General features: G+C 55.3%; 1 protein-coding gene across 5 annotated transcripts in view; it reads right to left on the minus strand.

The window, feature by feature from the left end:
* Nucleotides 1-976: 976 nt before the first annotated feature.
* SLC2A1 (solute carrier family 2 member 1) overlaps nucleotides 977-25,965 on the minus strand; it is a 30,240-nt gene continuing 5,251 nt past the window's right edge. For 2 of the 5 annotated variants that reach the window (XM_021684246.2, XM_044914491.1), the window contains 10 exons: nucleotides 20,582-22,665; nucleotides 16,979-17,074; nucleotides 6,287-6,447; nucleotides 5,900-6,140; nucleotides 5,088-5,250; nucleotides 4,797-4,984; nucleotides 4,442-4,546; nucleotides 3,878-3,979; nucleotides 2,465-2,668; nucleotides 977-2,066 (listed from right to left, as the gene is read on the minus strand). In XM_021684246.2, the coding sequence (XP_021539921.1) occupies nucleotides 1,866-2,066; nucleotides 2,465-2,668; nucleotides 3,878-3,979; nucleotides 4,442-4,546; nucleotides 4,797-4,984; nucleotides 5,088-5,250; nucleotides 5,900-6,140; nucleotides 6,287-6,447; nucleotides 16,979-17,074; nucleotides 20,582-20,626 (1,506 nt within the window). In that variant the 5' untranslated portion in view covers nucleotides 20,627-22,665 and the 3' untranslated portion in view covers nucleotides 977-1,865. Of the gene's footprint in view, nucleotides 2,067-2,464; nucleotides 2,669-3,877; nucleotides 3,980-4,441; nucleotides 4,547-4,796; nucleotides 4,985-5,087; nucleotides 5,251-5,899; nucleotides 6,141-6,286; nucleotides 6,448-16,978; nucleotides 17,075-20,364; nucleotides 20,383-20,581; nucleotides 22,666-25,965 lie in introns of those variants that run through there. The other 3 variants (XM_021684247.2, XM_044914492.1, XM_044914493.1) reach the window with 2 other exon arrangements.

Raw genomic sequence — 25,965 nt, forward strand, 5'->3', positions numbered from 1 at the left:
TCACTCTCTCCTACAACCACTCTTCGTGTAGTTCTGCCTGAGCGCAGTTATGAAGGCTTCTACAGGCAAATTCCACACCCCCGCCCCCCGCCCGATTTTCTCAGCTGACGCTCTAGGGACGAATTTCCTTGGTGCTTTATTTCACCATTTTCCAAATGCCCACAGTGTGCCAAGCCCGCCTTTAACGCCAAAGACTCAGATGAACCAAACTGACTTCTTTCCATGAAATTGATAGTATTGGGAGAAATTAGGAGTTGTAGATAAAAGGTGGAAGGGTATATAGTACCATAGGAAAGGAACAGACGAAGCTCTTTAAATTCCTGGGTGGGAATGGGGGTCAGAAGTCTTTAGAGAGGCCACAGTAGCATCTAAGCTGGATCAGAGGGGGCATTTCCAAGTGAAATGGATGAAGGCAGCTTGACAGCACTCACTGGGCCCACTGGTGGTGGGGGCGGGGGTGGTAGGACGACTCAGGTATGGGTTAAGGGTTGTGTAATTGTTAAAAGTAGGAGTTCTAGAATGATTTGCTGTGGTTTCGGGCCTCTCTGAGCCTGTCAAATGCAGATAAAGTACCACCTCACATTCAAGATAATGCATATTAAGGCCTGAGCATCAAGGTTAGCACGTAACTATCATTTTCTGAATACCAGCTATCATGTGAAGGAAAATAGGAATGCCTTGAATGCCAGGATATTTAGATTTTCTCTGGGTAATAAGGGGTCATACAGATTTTCAAGCAATAGAGGGTCTCCCAACCAAGTATTAGGCCCCAACTTGCTTAGCTTCTGGAGATCAAATGAGATGGGGTACATTCAGGGTAGAATGGTCCTAGGCTAAGTAGTAGAGTGTGTTGATCAGAAGTGCTTAGAAGGGACTGGATCTCGAGTCACAAAGTCCAAAGTCACTATAGCAGTTGCTTCTCTCCCATCCCAACCAAATCTCCCTACCCTTAATGCACAAGCATTTCAAAACCATGTTTCTAAAAACCAGCCATTTATATCTGTTTAGGTAAGTTACAGAAGGAGTAAGGTGGTGTATTTACAAGTTGGTTTGTCCAGATATACTATAACTTAGTGTCTGTATTTAATATTGACAACCAAAAAATATATATAAATATCTTCCATCTATACACAGCAGGGCAGGAGTGTCCATGTCTTCTTGCGCAGTGAGTTCTCAGCCTCCCATGGCCCTCCTCATGGTGATCATCTGACCCCTCAGTGCAAAGGAGACTAGAAGCTGGTAGCCCAGTCTGGCCCTTCCCCTCTCCTCCCTGCACTCCAGTGCTCCCAACTGGTCTCAGGCAAGGCAAAATTACTTTGAGTGGTTGGGTAGGAAGAGATGGGTATGGGCGAACCCTAATGGAGCCTGAACCTTAGGGTAGGGAGATCCAGGCCTCAGAAGAGAGTGGCCACAGCTACCTCTTGGGGTAGAAGCCTCATAGTTCATAGTTCAATTAGTGTGTCGTTGGTCATAGGTCCAGCCCTACAGATTAGCGTGGTGAAGAAGGCAAGTGTCTAGGCAGGGCTTGGTCCCCACCTTCAGGTACTGAGCCATTCAGGGTGAAGTCTGGGGTGTAGATACAGGAGACTCTGGCTGATAAAAAAATAATAACAAAATCAGTAATAAAAAAAATTATAAAACTTGTTGCTTCTCTGAGTAAGATCTGAGCAACAGTCTTGTTTTTGTTAAAATCCTGGAGCCATTCAAGTCCTGAATACTCTTCTGGACATCATTGCTGGCTGAAGAAAGGAGCCCCAGGCCCAGCTCTGCTGAAATCTGTCAGTTTGGAAATCTCATCCAGCTGCCTGTGCTCCGAGAGATCCTTGGAGCTGCTGGGAGCAGGCCAGCTGGTGGTGTGGGGCACCTCACACTTGGGAATCGGCCCCCAGGGGGTGGAAGAGCTCCTCGGGTGTCTTGTCACTTTGGCTGGCTCCCCCCTGCCGGAAACCGGAAGCAATCTCATCAAAGGTCCGGCCTTTCGTCTCAGGAACTTTGAAGTAGGTGAAGATGAAGAACAGCACCAGGAGCACGGTGAAGATGATGAAGACGTATGGACCACACAGTTGCTAAAGACACACAGATACACTTGGTTGGAGTCCTGACCCTACATCCTGGCTGTAGGGCCTTGACTTGTAGGACTTGGGGCCTTTGATCTGAGAAAGGGAACAGCTACCCACAACCCAGGAGTGCTGGGATGATTAAATGAGACTGCCTGCACCTGGCGTGTAATGGGCTCCAGGGAGCAGGGTCCCCCTACAGAGCAGAACGGAGACAATTCAAAGCTAAGGAAAGAACCCCAGAATTGAGGTTGGCATTTTTAGCTGTGTGACCTGGGCTTCGGGAGCCTCAATTTCCTCCTCCGCAGGATTCTGATGAGAAGAGCTGGGAGAGCACTCTGCACAGCACTACGGGGACCTGCATGCGGGGGAGGAATGGTGGTCAGGGAGGCAGTGGCGGTTCTCACCTCTACATACTGGAAGCACATGCCCACAATGAAATTTGAGGTCCAGTTGGAGAAGCCAGCAACAGCAATGGCAGCTGGGCGAGGACCCTGGCTGAAGAGTTCAGCCACAATGAACCATGGTATGGGGCCAGGGCCCACTTCAAAGAAGGCCACAAAGCCAAAGATGGCCACGATGCTGAGATAGGACATCCAGGGCAGCTGTTCCTGTTGAGGACAAGAGAGCGGTGGAAAGTTAGATTAGGCTGTGATGGATGCTCCGAGGAAACAAACTGCAGATGTAGCCCAGGGCAGGGCTAGGAGCTCTGGGCTGGGAGGCGGGAGGCAGGCGGCCTGGGGCTGAACCTGGATTTGCCACATGACTTAGGTACCCTGCACAGGGTCTCACTTTCCTCATCTGAACAAAATGATCTAAGTCCTGCAGGGTGGGTGAGCTGGAACGTATCCTGTGGGAACGGTAATGTGGGGTGCACATGGGATGGGCTAAGAAGAGGTCCCTGTGGTCCCCTGGCTCTGGATGCAGAGCAGTCTGATGTGGAATGATGTGCAAAAACATTTCTGGAGTAAGTATTAAAGACCGTAAGGTGCTCAGCTCAGGGCCAGCAGCATAGGCCCCAAGCACGTGGCCCTATATAATCATTCTCCTCAAGGAGGCCACCGTGGAGAAGCTACAGGCTTTGGTTCTGATCCCAGATCTGTCACACATCCGCTGCAGCATGCTGGACCTCTTAGCAATCACCAGACTCCAGATTTTGGTTAAGCTGTCAAATGAGCATACTGCTGCTTCCTTGCCCAGAGGGTGGACAAATGAGGGTTCGTGCAGGGAAAGTGGCTGGTACATGGTTACTACAGTGGTTACTAACAGTAACAGGCTTGGGGCAAGCAGACCTGAGATCAGTTCCTGGCTTTGTCCTTTATCTGCTGCCTTCCTAACCTCACTGGGACTATGTTTCCTCACTTGTGAACTGGGAATACTAACAACACATGGGGCAGTGGTGACAACGGAGAGAAGGCATGCTTCCATGTCTTGGTGGTAAGGGAGGGTCCTACTTTCTGGGGCTCTTCTGAAGATGAACTAAGGCCACGGATGCAGAAAAGCTCAGTACTGGCAGAGCAATTCCTGGGGAGAAGGACTTGGGTTCTGGGGCCAGAGGTGCTGTGGTGAGAAAGCACCAAACAGGGAGGAGCCAGGGCACGACTGGCGGTGAGTGGGTGGAAGGAGACAGCCTAGGGGGCCAGAAGGTCAGACCCGAGCCCGAGTGGGGCTGGGGAGATGGGGGCAGAACTAGGGAGAGGGCAGCTCCCATCTGGGCTCTGGATGCCACTGGCCAGGCTGGGGCTGCCATAGTCCCTCTGGGACCGGAAGCTCCTGGGGGCTGTCCCGCCCACCGCCCTGCCCCGAGCGTGGCCACTCACCAGCAACGCCAGCGCGATGGTCATGAGCACGGCACAGCCCGCCATGCCGGCCAGGCCGATGAGGTGCAGGGTCCGCCGGCCGGCTCGTTCCACCACAAACAGCTGTGGGCAGACACGGGGTCAGTGCCGCCCGCTCCCGGTGCCTCTCTGACCCCCACTCCCATCCTGAGGCTCATCCCCAGTGCTGGGAAAGCCACATGGTACTGCAGAGACCAGGGAAGACGGCACCACCTCCTCCCTGGGGCTCACAGGGACCACATAGGATCTGAGGGGCAGAGAGCTGGCTCCAGACAGCAGGACAGGGCGTGACAACTGGCCCCAGAGTGGAGCATCCTGGCTGTGACTCTGGGCAGCCACTGCACTTCTCTGAGCATCAGTGTCGTGGGCTGTTTGATGTGAGTAATGAACTTGACAGGCTTGTGAGGATGAGATGCGACAGCACTTACGGAGAACCTGACACACGCTCAGCTCACGGTAAGCTCTGCCCTTCGGTCATGAGGCCCGGAGGCCACCCTGCGCTGGAACCTGACAGCTGACCGGGGCTGGGCCATGGCGCAGACTCACCGACACGACAGTGAAGGCTGTGTTGACGATGCCGGAGCCGATGGTGGCATACACAGGCTGCTGCACGCCCGCCTTCTCGAAGATGCTCGTGGAGTAATAGAACACCTAGGGGCCAGAGAAGTGGCTGGGGCTTGGCCGGGTGCCGTGGCCCTTCTCCTGCCTCTGTCCCTGCGGGTGCGGGACCCAGGGTGAGGACAGAACGAAGGGGACACGGGACCAGGGCGCTGCGGGGTTGGGTTCTGAAGGAAAGCTGCTCCTTTGGCAGGGGCATGTTTGTTTCCAGTTGGGGTTCAGGTCACTTGGCCACAGGGTTTGGCCGCGGCCCACAGGAAAGGGCGGGTGAGGGGGCACTCACAGCATTGATGCCCGACAGCTGCTGGGACAGCTGCAGCACCACGGCAATGAGGATGGGCTGGCGGTAGGCGGGCGAGCGGAACAGCTCCAGGATGGTGACCTTCTTCTCCCGCATCATCTGCCGACTCTCCTCCTTCATCTCCTGCAGGTCGCGGGTCACGTCAGCCGTCCCGCGCAGCTTCTTCAGCACTGGGCGGGGGGGGGGCCGGGGGGAAAGGGGGGGGGGCTCAGAGCAGGAAGAAGGCCGGGGCCAGGGGGTGGTGAGGGGAGGAGGGCAGGGCCCTGTCCGTACCACTCTTGGCCCGGTTCTCCTCATTGCGGTTAATGAGCAGGAAGCGGGGGCTCTCAGGGCAGAAGGGCAGCAGGATGCACTGCAGCAGGGCCGGGATGAAGATGATGCTCAGCAGCAGAGGCCACAGGTCCCCGTTGCCCATGATGGAGTCCAGGCCGAACACCTGGGGGAAGCAGGGATGGAGGAAGTGGCCCCGGGCACCCCTGCCCCAGCCCCCACTCTGAGCCCCACTCCACCCAGTGGCCTTCACCTTCTTTGTGGAGGCGCTGCCGGTAAGGCGAGCCTTAGCTTTTCTGAACCTCAGTTCCCTCATCTGTCACACGGGGAAAGTAGGACCTACCTCACGGCACAGGTAGGGGGACAAAAGGCATGGCTACAAATGTGGCAGGCGAGTCACAGGGCATGGGGGCTTGGGGATGGGGAAGGGAAAGCCTTCTGGAGCAAAGGTAGTGTATATATAAAGGCATCAAGGCCTGGAGGCATGGGAGAGCCTGGCACGTGGGGGTACCAGTGGGCTCCCCTGAGGCTGGATCCCCAGGGGAAGGACAGGACACAAGGCTGAGTAGGCTGGGACGGGAAGGGTCATCTGGACTTGGCTCTCACGCCAGGGAGGCCTTGGGGAAATCCTGAGTGGCGGAGTGTTCTCCGGGATCTGGCCTACTAGGATGTGTGCCACGAGGCCGTCCTTTGCTGCAGGGCTGTGGAAGGCTGGATGAGAATTCTCATCGGGGAGTCATATGGACATAGACATGAGAGCCACCGAAGCTGTGGGGTGCGGGCAGTGCGAGCAAACAGACCCTGCCCCAGCTTACCTGGGCAATGAGGATGCCGACAACGATGCCCAGCTGGTGCAGGGTGCCCAGGGCCCCTCGAAGGGCCGTAGGAGACACCTCCCCCACGTACATGGGCACGAAGCCTGTGGTCAGGCCACAGTACACACCAATGATGAAGCGGCCCAGGATCAGCATCTCAAAGGACTTGCCCAGTTTCGAGAAGCCCATGAGCACAGAGGACACGAAGGCCAGCAGGTTCATCATCAGCATTGAGTTCCGCCTGGGGGTGGGGTCACAGGTCAGGTGGGTGCCTTCATCTCCTCAGATTCCCAGGGGCTAGGTCATAGGCAACACCCTGAACAGGCAGGGAAGTCTCCCCCCTCCCATCTGGGACACCCCGGCCAGGGCCAGGACCCCTCTGCTCACCGGCCAAAGCGGTTAACAAAAAGGCCCACGGAGAAGGAGCCAATCATGCCTCCTACAGAGAAGATGGCCACGGAGAGGGACCACAGTGTGGTGAGTGTGGCCGGCAAGATGCGCTCCCCGTAGCGGTGGATCCATGTCTGGTTGTAGAACTCCTCAATCACCTGCAGGAGAAGCAGCCTCCTGAACAAGGGGGGCCCCCAGCTGCCCTTTTCCCCTTGCATGGCCCACTCTCCGCAGGAGAGGGCCCAGCACCTGGCCAGGCCCCAAACTCACTGCACGTCCTTGAGCCAAATCCCTCCCTTTTGTGGGCCTCAGTTTCCCCAGGGGAGAAACAAGGGGCTGGGCTCCATCTCCAAGAGCGGTGCCAGCTCCCATGTTTCCCCCAGGTCTGGTTTCCAGTGCCCTGGGGGGGTCACATGGTCAACAGAACTTGCTGGGGGGCGGTGGGGGGACAGTTCAGGTGGAAGTTCAGGCACAGAGCAGGGAGAAAGTGCCTCCTCCCACTTGCCCCTCTTCTCTTCAAGGCGCCTAAGGTCCTAGGCTCTTGCCACCTGCGCCGTCTCCCCAGTCTCCTTGCTGGGGAGGAAATACAGCTGGACAGATAGTTCCTGGTTCTAGACGCTCTGGGACGAAGGGAAGGGCAGGCTCACTGACTCACTGACTTTACACTCAGGGCCTGGTGTGACCAACTTGCATAAAAGACGTGCTCCCGAGCCTCACACAATTGCTTTCTGACCCTTCGGCCCAGCTATTAATGGGAGTTCCACCCCGAAGGATCCATGGCCTCCTCCCCTCTGCCAGGTGCCAGGCTGGGAGGTATGGGGGAGGCTAAGGACAAGGAAGCGGTTCCAGGAACTGGAAACACCTGTCCTAGAGGCCTGCCCCCTGGCCCTGCCCCCACCCAAGGGAGGGCCTGGCCTGATCCACCGGTTCTGCCTGAACACACTCACCCTACTCTCAGGCAACACACACACACAACCAGCGCCATGGGACTGGCCTGACCCACCCAGCCACATGCGTAGCTGGGCACGGACCCAACATACCCAGAAAGAGCCTCCTGTGCACACACCATCTCATACCCATACTGGTGCTCACAATCTGAATACTCCTGGTTTCAGCCAGTCACAAACCAGGATGTCCCTCTTCCCTTCAACCACCCGCAGCTCAAACTCAGCTCCCTGAGCACCTAGCCTGCGCCCAGCCCGTCCTAACAGCCCTCCCCACGATTGCTGCAAGTCCCTCCACACGCAGCAGCGCACAGCCTCTTGCACAACCTCCATGCCACTGCTCCTGGACCTCCCTAACCCTCCCAAGCCCCAGGGGTCTAGCAGAAGAGGAGGTGGTGGGTAGCCACAATTGCCAAGGGGGGAAACTGAGGCCCTCGGTCCCAGGACTGCCCATTGAGTATGCTGGGCCTGGCCCCACAGTTGCAGTGGTTCCTTGGCCACTACCTTTTTCCTACCCTGCTGCCATGATCTGTCCCGGGTCTGCAGATACCTGACAGGAGGCCAGGCTCCAGGGGGTTAGGATGGGTTGACATGGGGGTGGGGAGCGGAGGAGGCAGCCCTCATGATCTACTCATCTGTCCCAGGGAAGCCAGAGAGTGCAGGGGTTAGGAACCTGGACAACAACTGAGTTCAGGTCCCAGCTCTACCACATATCTCAACTGTGACCTCAGGCAAATTATTTCGTCTCAAACAGCGACATTAGCAATATCCGATTCATAGTGCTGCAGAGGATTAATGAGACAGAGAGTATTTGCGTGGTGCCTGGCACCACCCCTGAGCCAAGGGACCCCATCATGTTCCAGGACTGACCCAAGGGCAGTGCAGACCGCTGACAAGGTCCAGTCAACCCTGCATCCCATAATTCAAAGTCAAGGCTCCGGTCAGATATCAGCCCGACCTCCCCCCCTCTCCCACCGTCTCTACCTCGGCTCTAGGACTCATTTCCACACTCTCCATGGTTACTCCGCCTAGAGGGCCCATCCTGCCTTAACCATGCTGAAACCTTGTGAGATCCAGCTCAAAGGGTCCCAGGGGTCTGTCCTCCCTGGGGGCGGGGACCCCAGTGGATTTACACTGGGGCCTATCCCCGCCTGGTGAGTGAATGGGAGGCTGAAATGAAGAGAGGGCCTCAGGCTCTCCTCCTGGGAGCCCCTGCTTCTGCAGGGGGCAGAAAGAAGGCAGATTTTAACAAACAAAACAAAGTGCTTCTGTTCTTCTAGAGCTAACACCAACCCCCGAGGAGGACTGGTTGAGAGAAGTGATGCTCCATTTACCAAGCTCTGCAGAGAACAGGCTGTCCTGGATAAGGGAACTGTCCAGATAAATGACACTCGCCCCACTGAGGACCCATCATCGGTGTGGAAATCTCTCTCCCTCCGTCAGTCTCACTCTGCTGCCCTTGGGGCTCTCCACCGGGGCAGGGAGAGGTATTTGCCCCAGATAACCTTTCATGTTTGCATTCTGTAGGTCCCAGGGTCTTCCTCTGCCCCCCGTGGTTCAGATGCTGTCTCAAGAGAACTCTCCACCTATCATTTTGATTTTTGCCAAGAAGTCAGCTAACGGAATTGCCTGAATTGTGTGCAGAGTCCACAAGTGCTGAGTAAGGGCTTACTCCCTAAATGAGCTTAAAGATGTGAGGCTGAGCTTCCGGTTTCAGCAGCTCAGGTCTTTAACCCTCTTCCTGGGGGCTGGCTGGAGATGCGGAGGCATCCAATAAGAGGACCACATTCCCAGGGGCTCCCCTCCCCAGTTAAGTGTGCTGCTTGTGGTAACAAGTCAGAGGGACCCAACCTTGTCCAGAGCTAGCTCAACAGCTCATGAGCTCCCCTGCTACTCAGACCACTTAATGGAGGTGGGTAAGGGTGAGCCGCCTGCCCCCTTCCCCTTCCCCCGTGGCCCCAGGCTCATCCTTTCCACCCCCCAGCGGCACTTCCTGGCCAAACTGAGGCTGTGCAGTGTATTCCTGCCTTTTGATCTGGCACTTAAGATTTTTGGGAAGAAGCTATGTCTGGTTTTCCATTTCTGCTGTTGGTGTGGGGACTCCGTGTCCTGTTCCTGCTGGGGGTCCATGCCCCACGTGGGGCTGAGCTGGCCCTGGTCCCAGGAAAGGCAGGGAGTCCCTGGAGAATCAGAAGCCTACACAGGGAGAAGTTCTGGGATCACCTTCCACCCAGTCAGTGCCCTCAATATCCATCCTAGCGGTGGCTGAGTGCCCCTAAGTGAAGAAGAGCCTACTCCCTCAAAAGGACCCCACAGACCCAGTCTCCCCAACAGGGTCACCGGCAGCCTCCACAGCCTAGCTCCTGTTTGAGTAAGGCCTGGCTCGTGCTTCTGAAAGCCCCCACCTCACATGCTCCTCACTAGCCTGGGCGATACCCTCAATTCTGCTGCCACCCCGCATCCAATCAATCACCAGGTCCCACCAATTCTAACCCATGCAGCACCTGCCCTAGGTCTCGCCTGGATTCTGCTCCTGACTCCTCCCATCCACCGAAGCGATTCTGCTTCCCATGATTAATTACTCCCCATCATGGCATCAAAGCCCTGCACGTCAAATGTGCCAGGCTTAGCCATCCATCTGCATCTCTGCTCCCTTCCTAGCCCATTCCCAGCCTTCCCCCCACACCCCCGAGGGTCTGTGTGAGTGCTTGCACGGGGGGAGAAAGAAGGGGGACTACCATGGCATCAGGCTCTTGGGAGTTGAGACTATGAAGGATCTCTCTGTCCAATCACCCTATTGACTGACCCTAGAAGGCAGATGCCCACTCGGCGACACTGTAGGGGTCCGTGTAGCGAAGCGGGCCTGCTCTGGGCAGCCGAGATCCCTTGGACTAGATAGTTCCCAGTAAAAAGATCTTCCTTAGCCTGCAATTCTCCTGGGGTGGGGGGAGGCTTGCATCACATCTGACTCCTCGAGAATCCCCCCCTCTCCTCTTCTCCTGGCCCAGGCAACTGTGGGAAAAGGACCACATGCATGCCTGTCTGCGGAGGAAGTTCTGACTTCCTCTGTGTCTGGGCGATGTCTGCAGTCAGGCCCTGGGCATGAGGCGGAGTCTGCTGCCCAGCATACAGAATAAGCTGTTACTCATGTCACCACTGTCCTTTCAAGGAGAGAAGCTGCCGTCTTCAGAGGAGCACTAGGGGCAGACAGGGTTTCCCATTTCTAAACTGCCTGAAGACAAAGCATCATCCTAAGGAATTCACAGTGCCAGAAAGGACCTGAAGGAACCAGGCGCCTACCTCAGGGAGTCTTTCCTCGGACCCTGCCTGGCTGCCCCAGGCACAGAAACCCAGCAGGTCTACAGAGCCCTGGACACAGACTTCAGCTCAGGGAAGAAAAGCTTTCTAGGCTTCAGAGGATGAGACTGCCCACCTCACAGGTAGTGAGTTCCCTGTCAGCAGGAAGCATACAAGTCAAACTTTAGAGCAGAGATTGCTAAACATTTTATGTAAAAGGCTAGATAGAAAATATTAGGGTCTGCTGGCCACATACAGGCACAGTTGCTGATTTTTTTCCACCACCCCCAACCCTTTAAAAATGTAAAAACCATTCTTACTGCATGGGCCATACAAAAACGGCTGCTAGCTGATTTGGCCTCCCTGCCAACCCTTGATCTAGAATTCTAGATTACTGCCAAGAGAAGGGGTATGCTTTGGAACCTCTGGCTGGTCTCAACATCGTTCCCTGTAGATTCCTCTACCCCAGGGTCTTCTAGATTATCCTGTGAGGGAGAGTTAGAGCTCCTCCAGCCTCTCTTCTCTGTCCTAGATGTTCGGGGGGGGGGGGTGCGGGGGCGGGTGAAGGCGTTAAAAAGCCACCTAAGCTCTGAGTTCCAGTTAGAAAGAAGAAAGGGCCAGCTAGTCCAGTTCAGTCCCTCAGCGTGGTCTTGACCCCAACTTCCTATTCCCTGGTTTCCTTTCCCCCACAGCTATCCACCCTCAGTCCAGAGTTTATGTCTCCATAGCAACTCTCAGCCATGCCCCAGGGTCAGATGCTACAGGTGGGCCTGGACTGATAGCCCCACCTGCTAGGTCCCCTGGGCCTCCTGGGGCCTGCAGAAGAGGCGGAGAAGCCAGATGGAGCTCGAAGCTGGGCCCCAACCCCTAGTAGAGGTTCCCACCACCCATGCTGCTTCTCCGGAAGAGCCCTGACACGGCTTCTCTCTAAACCCAGGCCAGGCCTTTGCTCTGGCCTCCTCACTGGTCCCTGGCCTCCGGAGCCTCCCCTGCCAGCAGAGGGATCTTCCCATCCCTGTGGCAGGCCCTGCTCACAGCCTTTCTTGGCTCCCCACTGCCCTCCCCCGACCCCACACCCCCCAGGCTCCCCACATCTCTGCAGTTCCTGCTTGTGCTGCTCCTCGGCCTTCTCCCCGAGGAGCCGAGAATACACACATACTCCTCCGGAAAGCCTTCCTGAAGCCACCTCTCCTTCTCTAGTGCAGTGGTTCTCAAACAGGGGCCATCGGGCCCTGCAGCAACAGCTGGCCATGTGTGGAGACACTGCTGGTTGTCACACTGGCGGGAATGCTGCTCGTGGGCCGGCTTCCCACAACACCAAGGAACTATCTGGCCCCTGCTCTCTGGGCCAGGTACCTTCTCCCTCCCCCTTCTCTGCTCCTACAGGGCTCGTCCACACTTTCATCCACAGCTGCCCCGAGACAGCTCATCACGAGGAGACATGTGTCCCCTCTAGACTAAACTTCAATGTGGGGGGTGTCTGATTTATCTGTGTCACTGGGTCCCAGCAACGGGGCTGGGAATAGAGTTGTCACTAATTGATAAGCAAGCCATGAATCTGAAGGGCTGAAGCGATGATGTAGCTGTGACAGGCTGCAATGGTGTAAGAGATTGTGCAACTGCGTGTGGGAAACCGTTGAGAGGTCTGTGCATGACTGAGCTTGACTTGGCCTGGAAGTCAGAGCAAGAGGGACCAGCTGGGTAGCAGTTGTAGGTGTGTGAAACGGTGTTTGGGTGCCCATCTGACTGTAGTGTAAAACTGCCATTCCTGTGGTGGGCAAGGATGCAAACTGGAGCCAGACTCCCAGCTCTGCCGCTTACAAGCTGTGTGTCCCCGGTTTAATTGCTTAACATCTCTGTGCCCTCACTCTCTTATAAAACAGGGATTCTAGGGCCTACCTAATGATGTCATTATAAGAAACAACTGAAGGATGATTTCTGAAGCACTGAGAGTAAGGCCTGGCGCACAGTAAGCTGTAAGGACTTGTGTTAGTGGGGATGGGTGAAGGGGAGAGGCGAGGGACCCAGAACTCTCTGGGTCTTGACAGCCCTAAGGAGATGCTGCCTGGAGCCTGGAGCCCGGAGCCCATTGCAGCCCCAGTAGGCAGAGAGCTCTGATGGGACGTGGGTCTTCCCTCTCCTTCCTTCGCTCACAAGCTGGGTCATCTTGGGGAGACCTCGTCTGCTTTCCAGGCCAAGTTCCTCCTTTGTCAAACAAGGAACGCTGAGCCAGTGGACCATAAGGCCCCTTCCAACCCCAACTCTGGTTTCTGAGGATGCCTTATTCCGAGACCTGCCTGACACTGTCCCTTGGCCAGGAACTCATGGATTCTGAATGGCCTTTCGTCATCTCTGTTGGCAATTCAGCCATCTAGGGAAGGGAGAGGCAGTTCTCTCCACCCAGGATGGTGGTCGGGATGCCTTGTTCATTTCTTTGCTCTCTCTGTGGCTGGGCTTCCCTCCTTCCCCCTCCCCAGGAGATAGGAGGCCTGGCAGGGGAGTCACAGGGATGTGGTCATCCCTCCCTGGTGAGGCGTGGAGGCCACCCGTACCTCAGCCTCTCACTTACCAAGTGACCTCACCAGCCTGAGCTTCCTCCTTTAGAAGAAGGCAAGATAACCCAGCCCCACCCACCTTGTGGGGCTGCCTGTGAGGCGATAATTTACCAGAAGGTGCCCTGTAAACATTTAAGATAATGTTATGATTAATTAACCACTTCCAGTAGGAAGCCCTTTGGGGTCTGTTTTATGGAGGAGCCCCAGCTTCTGGCATCCTCACCATTAGTGGGGCGCAGTCTCCTTCAAAGAGCGGGCGGACAGGACCAGCCCAGGGCCTCTTCCTAAGAGTTTTACACAGATGGTCGGTCGCGGTGGGGGCACTTCCTCATCAGGGCAACCCTTCCTGCCACTGCACCTCCGCAGGGGCCATCCCCACTGCCTGGGCCACCTGTCCCTCCTTCCTGACTCCCCTTCAGGGTCTGCCCAGCTGCTAACTCCTCCTTGAAAGACTGCCCCCCCACCCCACCCCACCCACGCCAGCATTAGCCTGCCTTCCTCTCTCTGCTCCGGAGGCACCCCGAAGCCCTCCATTAACTAGGAAGCCACCCCCCCCCCCCAATTAATTATGCCCTGGGTCTTCCCAGGAGTCTCCCCCGCCCCCTGGAGTCTTCGGAGGTTAGGGCCGGGCAGGGTGGGGTGGGGCCCAGCTCAGACCGTGTGTCACAGCTTATCCCTCCCTTCTGTCTGGGACAGGGCCTGGTGCAGCCCTTGTGGAGTGAAAGTGTCAGCAGGCCTGAGTCACCGGCCCGGCGGTCATCGCTTACTCTCCTGCCATCCTACCCCCTCTTCAGAGGCCAGGTGTATCACGGCGAATCGGCTCCGGTTGGAAGGACTAGGGCCAGGCTCGCGGGAGGTGCGTGCGAGGTGCAGGTGTAAACACGGGCGCGGGCGCACCCCGGAAACCCCGCTCTGCTGCGGGCCTCGGCGGCGGGCTCCTGAAGTGAGCTTTGGACAGGCGCCCACAAATGCTGCCATCGACGCCGTTTCCAGTTCGGCTGCGCCCGCTGTGCCGCCCACCAGGCCTGCTGGCCGCCCTGGCCAGCTGCCCCAGCCGCCCTCCTCAGCTGTTCTCGCCCTCCGCCGGTCTCTGCTGAGGCGGGAGGCCCCAAGAACCGGAGAACCGCACCGTGGATCTGTCTGCATCTGCAACTTCGGGAGTTGCTCGCAGCCGAACGCAACCCCGGTGCCCCTGCTCCCCTTCAGCCCCTGCCTCCCGAGACCCCTCCCCATCTTGCCCTCACCCCCTCTGCTGATTCCTGATGGCACATTTAAAAACTGAAGTCTTCACATGTGAAAAGGCATCCCAGATGGACCACCCTCCAACCACCACCCTCTTTTCTTCCTTCTCCACAGAATCTCTTGGAAGGACCCTCCCTACTCTTTCCCATCCCCCCTCCCTCCTAACCAGCTGCAGGGAGGTTTCTACCCACACGGTTCCACCCAGTCAACCTTTGGTCACCACAGGGGCACCATCCGGTCTTTGGCATTGGGCAATATGGGCTGACTTGTCCAGCTCACCCTCTGGGGCACCTGACAGCACTCCTTCACCCTATTACTCAACTCCTCTTTTTATCCCAGTCTCTAGGACATCCCCCTCTCCTGCTATTTGGACACCATTGACCAACTCCCAGTTGTTCTCCAGCTGACTACCTGCCGGAGGAACAGATCCCATGTCCAAATGTTTCCTGTATTTCTCCGTGTCTCATCAAACCTCAGTTCTTGCATGTCCCTCCCGCACCACTCAGCTCCTCCCATATCTGCTCCCCTTCCAGAAACCCAGAAGCCACTTTTAAACCCTACTCCTGTCCTCACACTGAACTGATGACCAAATCCTGCCCACTCTTCCTGCTTGGTGTTTGTTTTCCTATCCCTACTCCAAAGCAGCTTTCTCACTATTTCCCTATCTCTCATTTCCCATTCTCAGATCCCTCCCACCGCCCAGATGCCCGAATCCTTTCCCTAAAATGCAAATCTGATTCTATCTGTCCTCTTCAATGAGTCCCTATTGTCCTCACTCTGAAGTCCATACTCCTGGCTTGGCCCACGACTTGGTGCCCACGTGCCCATCCTCATGGTGCCATGCCGTGCCACTGGCTGATATTTTGTAGATGAAATCTGCCCACAAGGCCCTTTGTAAGCCAGGCTTGGACTTACCTTATTGGCCTTCCCAGCCTTCTTTCTCCTCCCGCTCACCCTACCCTAGACACACCAGTCTCTCTCCTCTGCCTACCCCACCCTGTTCTGTTTCTGGAAAACACTTCTATCCTGATCTCAGAGTCCTCATCCTGTCATTAACTCACTAGGTGGTCACAGTTGAGACATCACTTAACCCAGGAGCTCTTGACTTTGGCCACACATTAGGATCAGTTGGGGTGTGTTAAACATTCAATGGCCAAACAGCATCCCAGATAAAACACATCAGAATCAGGAGGGTCCAGGGGACCCCAAGGGGCAATCAAGTGCAGAAGTCAACCATCCTCTAAGACTGTGCAGAATTTCCATCTGTATGATTCCCAAATGGAGCCAGCTCGGAGGCACACACCTTGGCAGGAGCTGTTCAGAACACTTAGCTAAAGCAGGGCTTGGGGCTGTTCCAAGCATGGGCGCCATTTCAGACAAGTTTGGAAAAGTCCTGTCACCTCTGCTGCAGTGGACCATGCTGAGCATGACTCAGCAGGCCAGGCTTTCCTGGTGACCTGCTCCCGGACATGAGGCGTGGCCCCCCACAGCCACCCTCCGCCTATTTGGAGGAGGACCAGCTCTGACTCCCGACACTGCCCAGCTCCCCTGGACGAGCCGTTGGTCCTCGGGGGCCTGCCACACTCACTTTCTAGCTTCACCCTCTGGACAACAGAATGTGGTCCTAACAGGATGGTCCACTCTCATTTCGTCCTCCCCACGAAGGTACAGATTTTTCACCTGACAAGGCAGCTGGTCAGGAAGACAGCCTGAGACTGTGGAAACCGTCTGGCTTCTGAATCCACCATTCACCAGCTATGTGACCTTGAGCCTATTGGTTATTTCATCTGCCCATGGCCTTGGTCTTTGGATCTATAAAATGGAACTCACCACCCAACCTCATAAATATATGCAGAAAGGCTGGTATCGAGAAGGCACGCCTTACGGTTTCCTTTCCTGCCCCTTGACCCCTTTCCTTGTCTCTCCTCCCTAAAGCAAGTGGGCTGAGCTGGAGGTGGTCTCGGGGGGTCCCTCCCAGTCCTGATACTCAAGGGAACAAGTGAGGACAGATCTGGGATGTGCTGCGGAGAGAAGGAAGGAAGCACAGACCCCTACTCCCTAGGGTTCCCTAGGGTGAGACACCATTTTTACTTGGACTGGCATAGGGCCTCCAGGGGAAGGAGGCTGTTTCCAAGTGGAACAGGTGGCCTTACAAGGGAGGGTGCTGCTTGTGGACGGGTGTGAGCGCACGCTTGGGGACCACCCGGTTAGGAGGGCTCCAAGGCAGACTGGGGTTGGATAACAGCTCCATCCCGGCCCAGCTGGGTGATGTCGGGCAGGTTTCCTTGCTCTGGCCACTCTCCCCACCTGCCTTGGAGAACGTGTGAGCAGCAAGGAGATAAGCACCACCAAGCCCTCTGGAACCCGAGGGTGTCATTATATCAAGCATTGCTTTGATGATTACAAATGTCTGTGTTGGATGGAAGGTTGGTCAAGATGACTCATAAAGCCCCCACGATTTTGCAGCCCCAGGATTCCAAGGCCAAAGCCAAGAGTTTCTGACCTGTTCAGGGTCAGCAAATTGGCTGGCGGGAGCAGATGGTGAACTGATGTAAATGACTGACAGCCAAGAGGCAGGGTGAACCTGTGGGATGTGCAGTGCCCAGCAGAGCAAGCTGGTGTTGATAAGCTAAGGGAGGCGCAGGACTCACCTTCTGGGGGGCATTGATGACTCCAGTGTTGTAGCCAAACTGCAGGGAGCCAAGCACTGCTCCTCCCACGGCCAGCATGAGACGGCCTGTCAGCTTCTGCAGAGACAAAAAACCCCCATCCTATTACAGGCATGTCTGGGCCCAGGTTACTAGAGGGCAGGGCCTGGCCTGGCAGGTTCCCATGCTCAGATAGCTGGCCTGGCTCCTGGCACCACACCAGTCCTTCCCCCAGGAAACTTGGCCACTTCCTGACCTCGGATGCCCAAACCAGCCCCGCTGACTTCTAGACACCGGGCTGGCCAGACTCACTCCTGGGGAGAGAAGGGAATTCAGGTCTTCTCTCTCTCTGTAGCCAGGTCTTGGCCCTCTGGAGTCTCATTCCTCTGGTGGAGCCATGCCCCGGGTCCAGGTGGCTCCAGACCCCATTTGGGAGGCCCAGGAATCAACTCCCCTGTGCAAGGGGGGCCAAATTATGTGGGAGGAACAGCATAGGGAGGGGGAAGCACCTGGATTTGGACTGGAAAGTGCTGGCTTCTGATTCCAGCAGACCTGAATCCCAGCAAGCTGCCACCCTTCCCCAATCCTGCCTGGACCCCCATCTGCTTGCATGCAAGGCGGGAACAGTCATGCTTGGCAGCACTGGAGATGTGGTCCTGCCCTCCCCTCCCTCCATTCACAGAGCAGAAAACTGAGTCCTCAGAGGCAGAGACAAGTCCCAGATTACTCAGGAGTCTGCAAAGAGCCAGGGTGGAGCTCAGGGCTCTTGACTCCCCAACTCATCGCAACCATCTGCAGACCATGAGCTTCCCAGGGTTGTGTGGACACAGATGATGGAACAGCCAGGAATGTGCTTTGGAAAAGTACACGACACCGGGTGAGTAAGAGTGTTGGGCCAAGGTGTTTCAATGGGCAAAGGGTTGGGGGAGAAAAAGCGTGGTGGATCTCTGTCCCCCAGTGGCCTGGGTGTGAAGGCTGCAGGCAGGGAAGAGGCCAGCAGGCAGGAGAGCCCTGGGTGAGCAAGGTGCCTTGCTGGAGAAAGGGAGAGGACTTTTCTTTTCTGCCTTTCAACACGAAGAAGCCAAGAAATATGACATAAAACCGGCCCTTAACTGGTTGTGAGAGCATGAAATTGGGGGGTTGGGGGCCGCCAAAAGCAATGACTGTGTGTGAAGCACACCAGGCTGGGCACTAGAGGGGAAGTTCGGGAAGCACCGAGCCACAGCCTTTGGCCTCAGTTTCCCCACAGAAACAACCTGACTTCAAGATCCTCACAGACAGCACTGGGCTTATGGCTAGGCTAATCAGACAGGTTCCTAGCATGGTCTCTTCATTCTCTAGAAGCTGTCAGGCCAACGACTGCAAAAAAGCCAAGGTTCCCACATCAGAGGCTGAGAAAGAGCAAGAGGCTTCCGGGAGCCTGAGTGCTCAAGTGGAGTCCATTCTTCACCAGATGAGTGCTGGGACCATCCTTCCCACCGGGCCACCTGGCCCCTTCCTGGCCCAACTCTAGACATTCATCCTAGGCCGGGGCAGTCCTCATGGTGGGCCGCACTGCTTCCAAAGTTTCCCTTCTCTTAGCTCCCCAGGGAGCCTCCAGACCCAGGGCTATCGGCCCTGTGTGGGCAAGGAGCACCTGACAGATGTCCTCTGTGGGCCCCAGCCAAGCTAAGCTCATCGGGTGACCGCTGGGATGAAGGCAGAGACTGTCACAAGGCACTGAGCGTGGAGGAAGGAGGGCTGAAGAGTGGCTGTTGAAGGCCACCATGTGAGGGCTCTGCCTGATGAGTCACGTGTGTTAGCTCGGGGTTTTCCACCGGCTTGTCCAGAGTGCGGTACTAATGGTGTGCTAGATATAGATCTCTGTAGTTCACATTAGAATAAATATAAGTATGATTTAATAAAATGTGACATAGCTATATCATAGAATACAGAAAAAAAAGAAAGCTCTTCACATACTGATTTGGGACACTTCCCCAGATATATTCAGGAAAAAGCTAGCTTCACAGCAGTGTGTTGCATGCTACCTTTGGTATAAAAAAAAGAGGAAATGACGAGGATGGGAGGTGGGGCAGAACATACCTATCTACCTACTTAAAATAACATTAAGGGGGCACCTGGGTGGCTCAGTCGTTAAGCGTCTGCCTTCGGCTCAGGTCATGATCCCAGGGTCCTGGGATCGAGCCCCGCATCGGGGTCCCTGCTGGGCGGGGAGTCTGCTTCTCCCTCTGCTCCCCACTTGTGCTCTCTCTCACTATCTCTGTCTCTCTCTCTCAAATAAATAAATAGGGCGCCTGGGTGGCTCAGTTGTTAAGCGTCTGCCTTCGGCTCAGGTCATGATCCCAGGGTCCTGGGATCGAGCCCCGCATCGGGCTCCCTGCTCCGCGGGAAGCCTGCTTCTCCCTCTCCCACTCCCCCTGCTTGTGTTCCCTCTCTCGCGGTGTCTCTCTCTCTCTGTCAAATAGATAAAAATAATAAAATCCTAAAAGAAACACATAAGAAAGGTAACGTTGTACCTTGGGGGATCCGGATGGCAGAGGCTGGGTTGAACACCCTTCTGCATGTTTTTGAATTTTGAACCATGTGAATGTATCACCTATTCAAAAGAATTCACTTATAAGCCCCTTGGTTTCATATTACTTAGAACAAAGCATTTAGATAAAAATATAAGTGAAAAACAATATAGATGACCCGTGGACCAGGAAATAAACAGCACCGCAGCAGGGGCTCTGCAAGAGGTAAGTCCTATTATTACAGGCTCCATTTTCAGGCTGGCTCTGATGTTCCAGGGGTGTCTGCGACTCTTGGGGCCCCATTGAGCAGCTGTGGCCTCTGGCAGTGGGGGCTACTGGGAGCCAAGGACAGACCCCTGCGCTGGAATTGCCATAGGCAGGTCAGGGTCAAATTCTGCTTTAGAAAACCTGCCTACCCACTCCCTGGTTATACCCACAGCCACGCCAGCAGGCTGCAGCACTAGGACTCACGCATGCTCAGTGACCCATGCTCCAGTCCCTGGATGACACAGGCCCCCGTCCTGACATCAAGGAAGAGGCTCCTGGGCAAGTGGGGAGGCCTGTGTGGTCGGAGTTCCAACAGCGGGGTGGGAGAAGGCCTTGTGGGAGCCCTGGAGGGAAAGACTTCTAATTTTGCCTGGGGATAATCAAAGATAGGTTCCCAGGAGGTGACACTGGAATTGGGCCGTGAAGGACATGCAGAGACAGTACGTGCAGCAGGAAGAAGAGGGGCCTGATTCAGCCGGATTAAACAGGGAGTGCTCAGTGTGGCCGGATGCTAGATGCAGGGGAGGAGCACCTGCCCCAGGACGCACGCCCTCACCACGCCCAGATGAGAATCCGGAGACCAGGCTGAAAGACAGAGAACTGCTTCACTTGGGAGCTGGGACACATGGAGACCTCTGGCCTCAGGTTCCTCACATAGGAAATGGGGATCAGAGTTCCTTCCCTAAAGATTTGCTGTCAAGTTCTGTATCAGTGGCCATCGTGGAGCCTGCAGGGTTCACCTGCCAAGCATTTGCTGCATCCGGGAAGGATGGGAAGGATGGGAAGCCACCCTCCATTGGGCCACCACAGCACCATCTGCCCTCACCTGCTCTGTGGCTGCAACTGAAGTGCCACGACGAAATCCATTCATTCCACGCTTCTTTAGGTGCCAAGCTGATGGATGACTTGGTAGCGACTTAGAGAAGGGGAATAAACCCACAGCTGTGGCTTTCTTGTGAAGCCTTCTTTAAGAGTGGAGGAGCAGTGTGGAGTCTGGAATCTGTGACCCCCAGGAGCCTACCCCGGGCACCCATCTGTGACCACCCTGGGGCTGAGGCTACTTTCTAAAACATCCCACCCTCTTGCAGGGTTTTGCCCTGGTTGTATCCTCTACCGTCTCCAGCTTTTGCTTCTAGCAGTTGAGAATACCCATCTGCTGTTCACCCACCAGTCTGGGAACTCCCCCCAAGAATGGGGCCCTGAGTCTTAGCCACCTCTGCAGCCAGACTGCCCAGGGAAGGGCATAGTACAGAACATTCATAAAACAAACCACTTCTGAATTTAGCTTTCAGGCAAAACAGGCTCTATGGATATCCATTTGGCCAGAAGAGTGCTCATCCTAACAGATTTTACCTCAGCCATTTGATGGGTACCGGAACATCAGCTCTGAGAGGCAGAGACAGGCTAATAGTAGTAACTCCCAACTCCCAGGACTTGCTGAAATGAGGCAGACCCGAATTCAAATCCAAGCTCTCCCAGGAGTGCCATAGGCCTCTCAGTTCAGCAAGTGCCCAGGCTCAGGGTCCAGCATAGAGGAGACTTCACACCCCCTACCTCCATCAGCCCTATCCCAACACGAGGGTCCTCCCTCTCCTGGGAAGCCACTGATGTGGCATTAGCCTTGGGACCTCTCCTCCCACACACTGGGATGACAGATGGCACACTGGCCGCGTCACGTAACTTGCTAAGCACTGTGGCCTTTTGACCCATGCCCATGTGCCCTTCCTCAGCACCATGCTCCAGCCTTGGGCTTGGCCGGCAGCAGGCCCTTGGTCAATATTGGCAGAGGGAGGGCATTCCCTGCAGGAAGAGGGTCCCAGCGTCGGCACAATCCAGACGCTGCTTCCATGCCATCCTCCTCCCACAGCTTCCCACGTGGTTTTCCGCCGGGCACGGAAGCACAGGACTTGGTCCGCAAGTTCTAAGGAGGATGGGAGGGGATGAGGCAGGGGAGTATGGAATCCATAACAGCTCCCTTTTTATTTATTTTGTGTAGGTTTTTTTCCTAAGATCTCCTTTGAACAAAATTCTGGGCATTGAAAAAGAACGAAGCCCGAGACATTGCAGAATTGCTGTAACAGGCTCATGTGACAGATGGGGAGCCTAAGGTCGGAGGGCAGACTCCCAGGGTCATCAGCAAACAAAAGCCAGGGCTGGGACTTGAGTTCTTTGGATTCCTTGACTGGCAGTTTACCCTCTGACCGCTTCCATCCGGCCAAGTCTTTTCAAGAAGAAGAGTGATGGGTCACCCTTCCAAAGCCTAACCTTCAGGTGACCTCAGGCATTTACTCCTCTGGGGGCCATCCCTCGAGCCTTCCAGTGATGTCAGGACTTTTGCATGGCTGAGCCTCCTGTGCACCCCACGGTGGCCCTGGGGGCAGGAGGCACTCATCAGTCTTGCCAGCAGAGAGGAGAGGAGGGAGCTGCTGCTTTTATCAGTACCCAGAGCACCAGTGAGGCCCCAGGCGCCATGCCAGGGGCCGCTTCTGCATCCTGATTTAACCACCAGGAATGCGCGCTGGGGGAGAGACTGCTCCCACTTCACAGATGAGAAGACGGAACGTTGGGAGAGGAAAAAGCAGATAACCAGAAGGTCCTCGGCTTCTGGGACGCTTCTGGTAGGTCTCTGAGGCCAAATCCCATGCCCTTCCTGCTCGTGTCCTCCCCCTTGCTTCTGGGCACTGGCCCCCGAAGGAAACAAGGTTCCTACCTGGTGCTTTCTTATGTAGGTCAAATTCTATTCTAGCAACTTTTGGGGCCTTGCCCAGTCTGAGCCAGGACAGCCCAGGCCGAAGCTCAGAAACCTCTGGCCACTTGGGTGGATCTTGCTCTAAGCCAAGGTTGGCAAACTAGGGCCTGTTGGCCAAATCCAGCCTGCCAGCTAAGAACGGAGTTTCCATTTTTAAGTGGCTGGAAAAGAAAAAAAAAAAAAGAATAATATTTTGTGATACATGAAAATGATACCAAACTCAAATTTCAGTGACCACGAATAACGTATTATTGGAACACGGTCACACTCATTGACTTATATATTGTTTATTGCAGTTTTTGCACTACAATGGTACACAGGGCCCACAGAGCAGAAAAAGTCTGTCAGCTTCTGCTTGAAGCCCTAGGTCCTTGGAATGGCTCTGTGTTGGGGCGCCTGGGTGGCTCAGTCGGTTAAGCGTCTGCCTTTGGATCAGGTCATGATCTCGGGATCCTGGGATCCAGCCCCACATCGGGCTCCCTGCTTCTGGGGTGGGGGGTGGAGGGGAGGGGAGCCTGCTTCTCCCTCTCCCTCTGCCTGCCGCTCCCCCTCCTTGTGCTCTCTCTCAAATAAATAAAATCTCAAAAAAAAAAAAAAAAAAGAACTGCTCTGTGCAAACCTAGCCCATGAACTGCATAGGCTTTTCAAAGCCTTCCAGATAAAACCAGATCATCCTCTCCAAATAACCAAAAAGGTGTCTGTCCTAATCCTAAAATGGAACATTAAAGCAAACAAGTGGCTCCTGGGGCTGTGTGCAGGTCCCAGACATCCGGAAAAGCGGATACCCATTCAAAGGGTGAGACAGGCACCAATTCGACCCTGGTGAAAGTCATTGGGTCAGACCATGGGATTTCGCAGAGGTCCCTGTTGGCGGACAAGTTTAAGTCCCAGCTCCCCCGACTTGTGTGACCTTGAGAAAGCCCACTCCCTCCAGACCTCTTCTCCACAAGAGAGGTTTCCTAATAACACGTTCCTGAGGAAAGCTAATACCTGAATGCTTGTTCCCAACGCTATTTTATTCAATGGGCATTCGGCAATAAACCAAACCAAAGCCCTGCCTCCTTGAAACTGGATATTTGAATTGGGGGTGGGAGGGCAGAAAATAAAAACCTAAGATACATCGGGGGCACATGGTATGAGGAAAGAAAGTGATGGGGGTGCTATATCTTAATCACAGTGCTGTAGTGGAATATTAAGCAGCTGTTGGAAAGAATGCAACATCTGTATGTCCTTGACTGGAAGTGAGTGCCAGGGAGACTGTTAGGGGAAAAAGCAAAGTGAAAACAATGTGTCAGATGTACATTTTGTGTAAGGAAGGGGGGGAAAACGAACTTGTATAAATGGCACTTGCTTGTACGGGCAGAGCAAATACGTCTGTAGATACTGACCTCTCGGGTGGTGGGTGAACAGGAGGGCTGTGCAGGGCATACAGAACTATGGAGAAAGTGTCATCCATTATAGGCACACACATACACATGCCCAAAAAGAGGAGAAACACCAAACCATTACAACCGGGAGAAGACGTTTACTCTTTTACTTTGTATGCTTCTCTATAGTTGACTCCATCATTTCTATAATTTTTTCTAAAGATTTTATTTATTTATTTGACAGAGAGATAGAGCACAAGCGGGGGGGAGGGGTATGGGAGAGGGAGAAGCAGACCCCCACAAGTCCCGGATGTGGGGCTTGATCCCAGGACCCCCGGGATCATGACCTGAGCAGGAGGCAGACACTTAACTGACTGAGCCACCCAGGCACCCCACATTTCCGTAATTTTCAAAGAATCTACGACCTGACCCAGAGAGGCAGATATTATCCCCACCGCAGCTGAGGAAACAGGCTCCAACAGAAGGTGTGGCTTCTCTGAGGTCAAATGGTAGAGCTGTTTCTCCCCTTCCTGCCCACTCCCAAATACCAGCGGGAGGCCCGCTCTGGGATAGGCAATCTGGGGACACGTCCTGTCCAGCAGAGGCCTCAGTGGCCAAACGTTCCATAAGCTGGATCTGGCAAGAGGTCTCTCCCCTTCCAGGGGACCGAGGCCCTGGAGAGGCCAAAGCCAGCAAGGTGTTGGTGCCAAGGTCTTAGAGAGGGTGCACTCTGCCCTCACTGTGCTCCGAGTTCAAGGCCTGGGAGCCCTGCTCAGTTCCTACAAAACCCCACCGTTTATGCCTTAGCGGCTCCCTGGCTTGGCGGCTGGATAGCAGAGCCTCGGGCTTCCACTCCACCCCTCCCACGGAGGGAGGTAACAATCAGAGGTTTGTTTTGGTGGCCAGGCCTGGACCTGCCAGCATGGTCACAGCCTCTCTGAGCCCACGAGGCCAACCAGGAGCCTTCGCAGCCTCCCACCATCCAGGGGACGCCGGTTACCAAACTGAGTGGCTTTGTCACCTGTGTGCCCAGGAGTGAGGTGGGGGAAGGGTGAGGCTGCAGGTCCCAAGCCAATGCTGCACACTTCCCCCTTTGTTCTAGGTCTCCCCAGCTCTGCCAGCTCCGGGGGAGGGGGAACTGGAGGCCTGTACCCTCAAAGCCAGAGAGGAGCTCTCGGCCCTGATACCCCGTGACCAGGAGGCACTGGGAAGAGCCGAGCTCCCTGAAGTCACAAGCTGATTATGGGGGATTTGGGACTGACCCAGCGCCGGGGAAGAAGGGTTGGGTCCCTGAAAGGCTCAGCGTGGGACAAGGATCATAATGGAGATGTTTACACTGTCCGTGCACACAAAGTGGCCATACAAAGGGTCTTCCCACCTAAAGAGCCACACCACCTTGAGGTGGGGAACTTGGCCAGTCTCACCATCCCTGCCACGGGGTAGCAGGCTTCCAGCTCCATGGCTCTGAGGAAAGTCACTTGCCCAAGGTCACGGTTTCCTGAGGACATGTTTTGTTTCCATTCATAGAAGGATTTCAGTTGTCAAGTTATGTCTAACCCCACTTTTCGACTCTGACTGCACCCAGAAGGAGCTTGGAAGTCCTGGAGTGTGGAAATTCCTGCTCGTCTGGGGTGAGGGGAGGGGAGCACACTGGGCAGGGGTGTGGAAAAAATCCTCTTTTTTTAATACTCAGGAACATCTCCAGTTCTTTGTGAGGGCCTTATCTTGGGCAAGCGTCTTTCCTCCGTGGGCCCCAGTTTTCCCTATCTGTCAAATGGAGGGCTGAGCCATGCACTGGGAAGTCCCTTCCTGCTCCAACTCTCCTTGATCCTCTTCTGTCACCCCGAGAGGCTGGCAGCATGTTTTGCAGTAGGAGGCTCAGTGTGTGACCTTGGGAAAGTGATTTTTCATTGGACAGTGAGGTCACTGTGGTTTGTATCTCCCTCACAGGGGAGGCAGGGCAGCCACATTAGCTGACCCAGCTCTGGGCCCGGTCCTCCCACCCAGGTGCTAGCTCCGCAAACCGGCTTCCCAGCAAACCCCTGCTGCAGAAGAACTGGCCGGTGGGATCTTGAATGATTGACTCAATCGACC

Source organism: Neomonachus schauinslandi, chromosome 4 (assembly GCF_002201575.2).
Source record: "Neomonachus schauinslandi chromosome 4, ASM220157v2, whole genome shotgun sequence".
NCBI classification, from domain to species: Eukaryota; Metazoa; Chordata; class Mammalia; order Carnivora; family Phocidae; genus Neomonachus; species Neomonachus schauinslandi.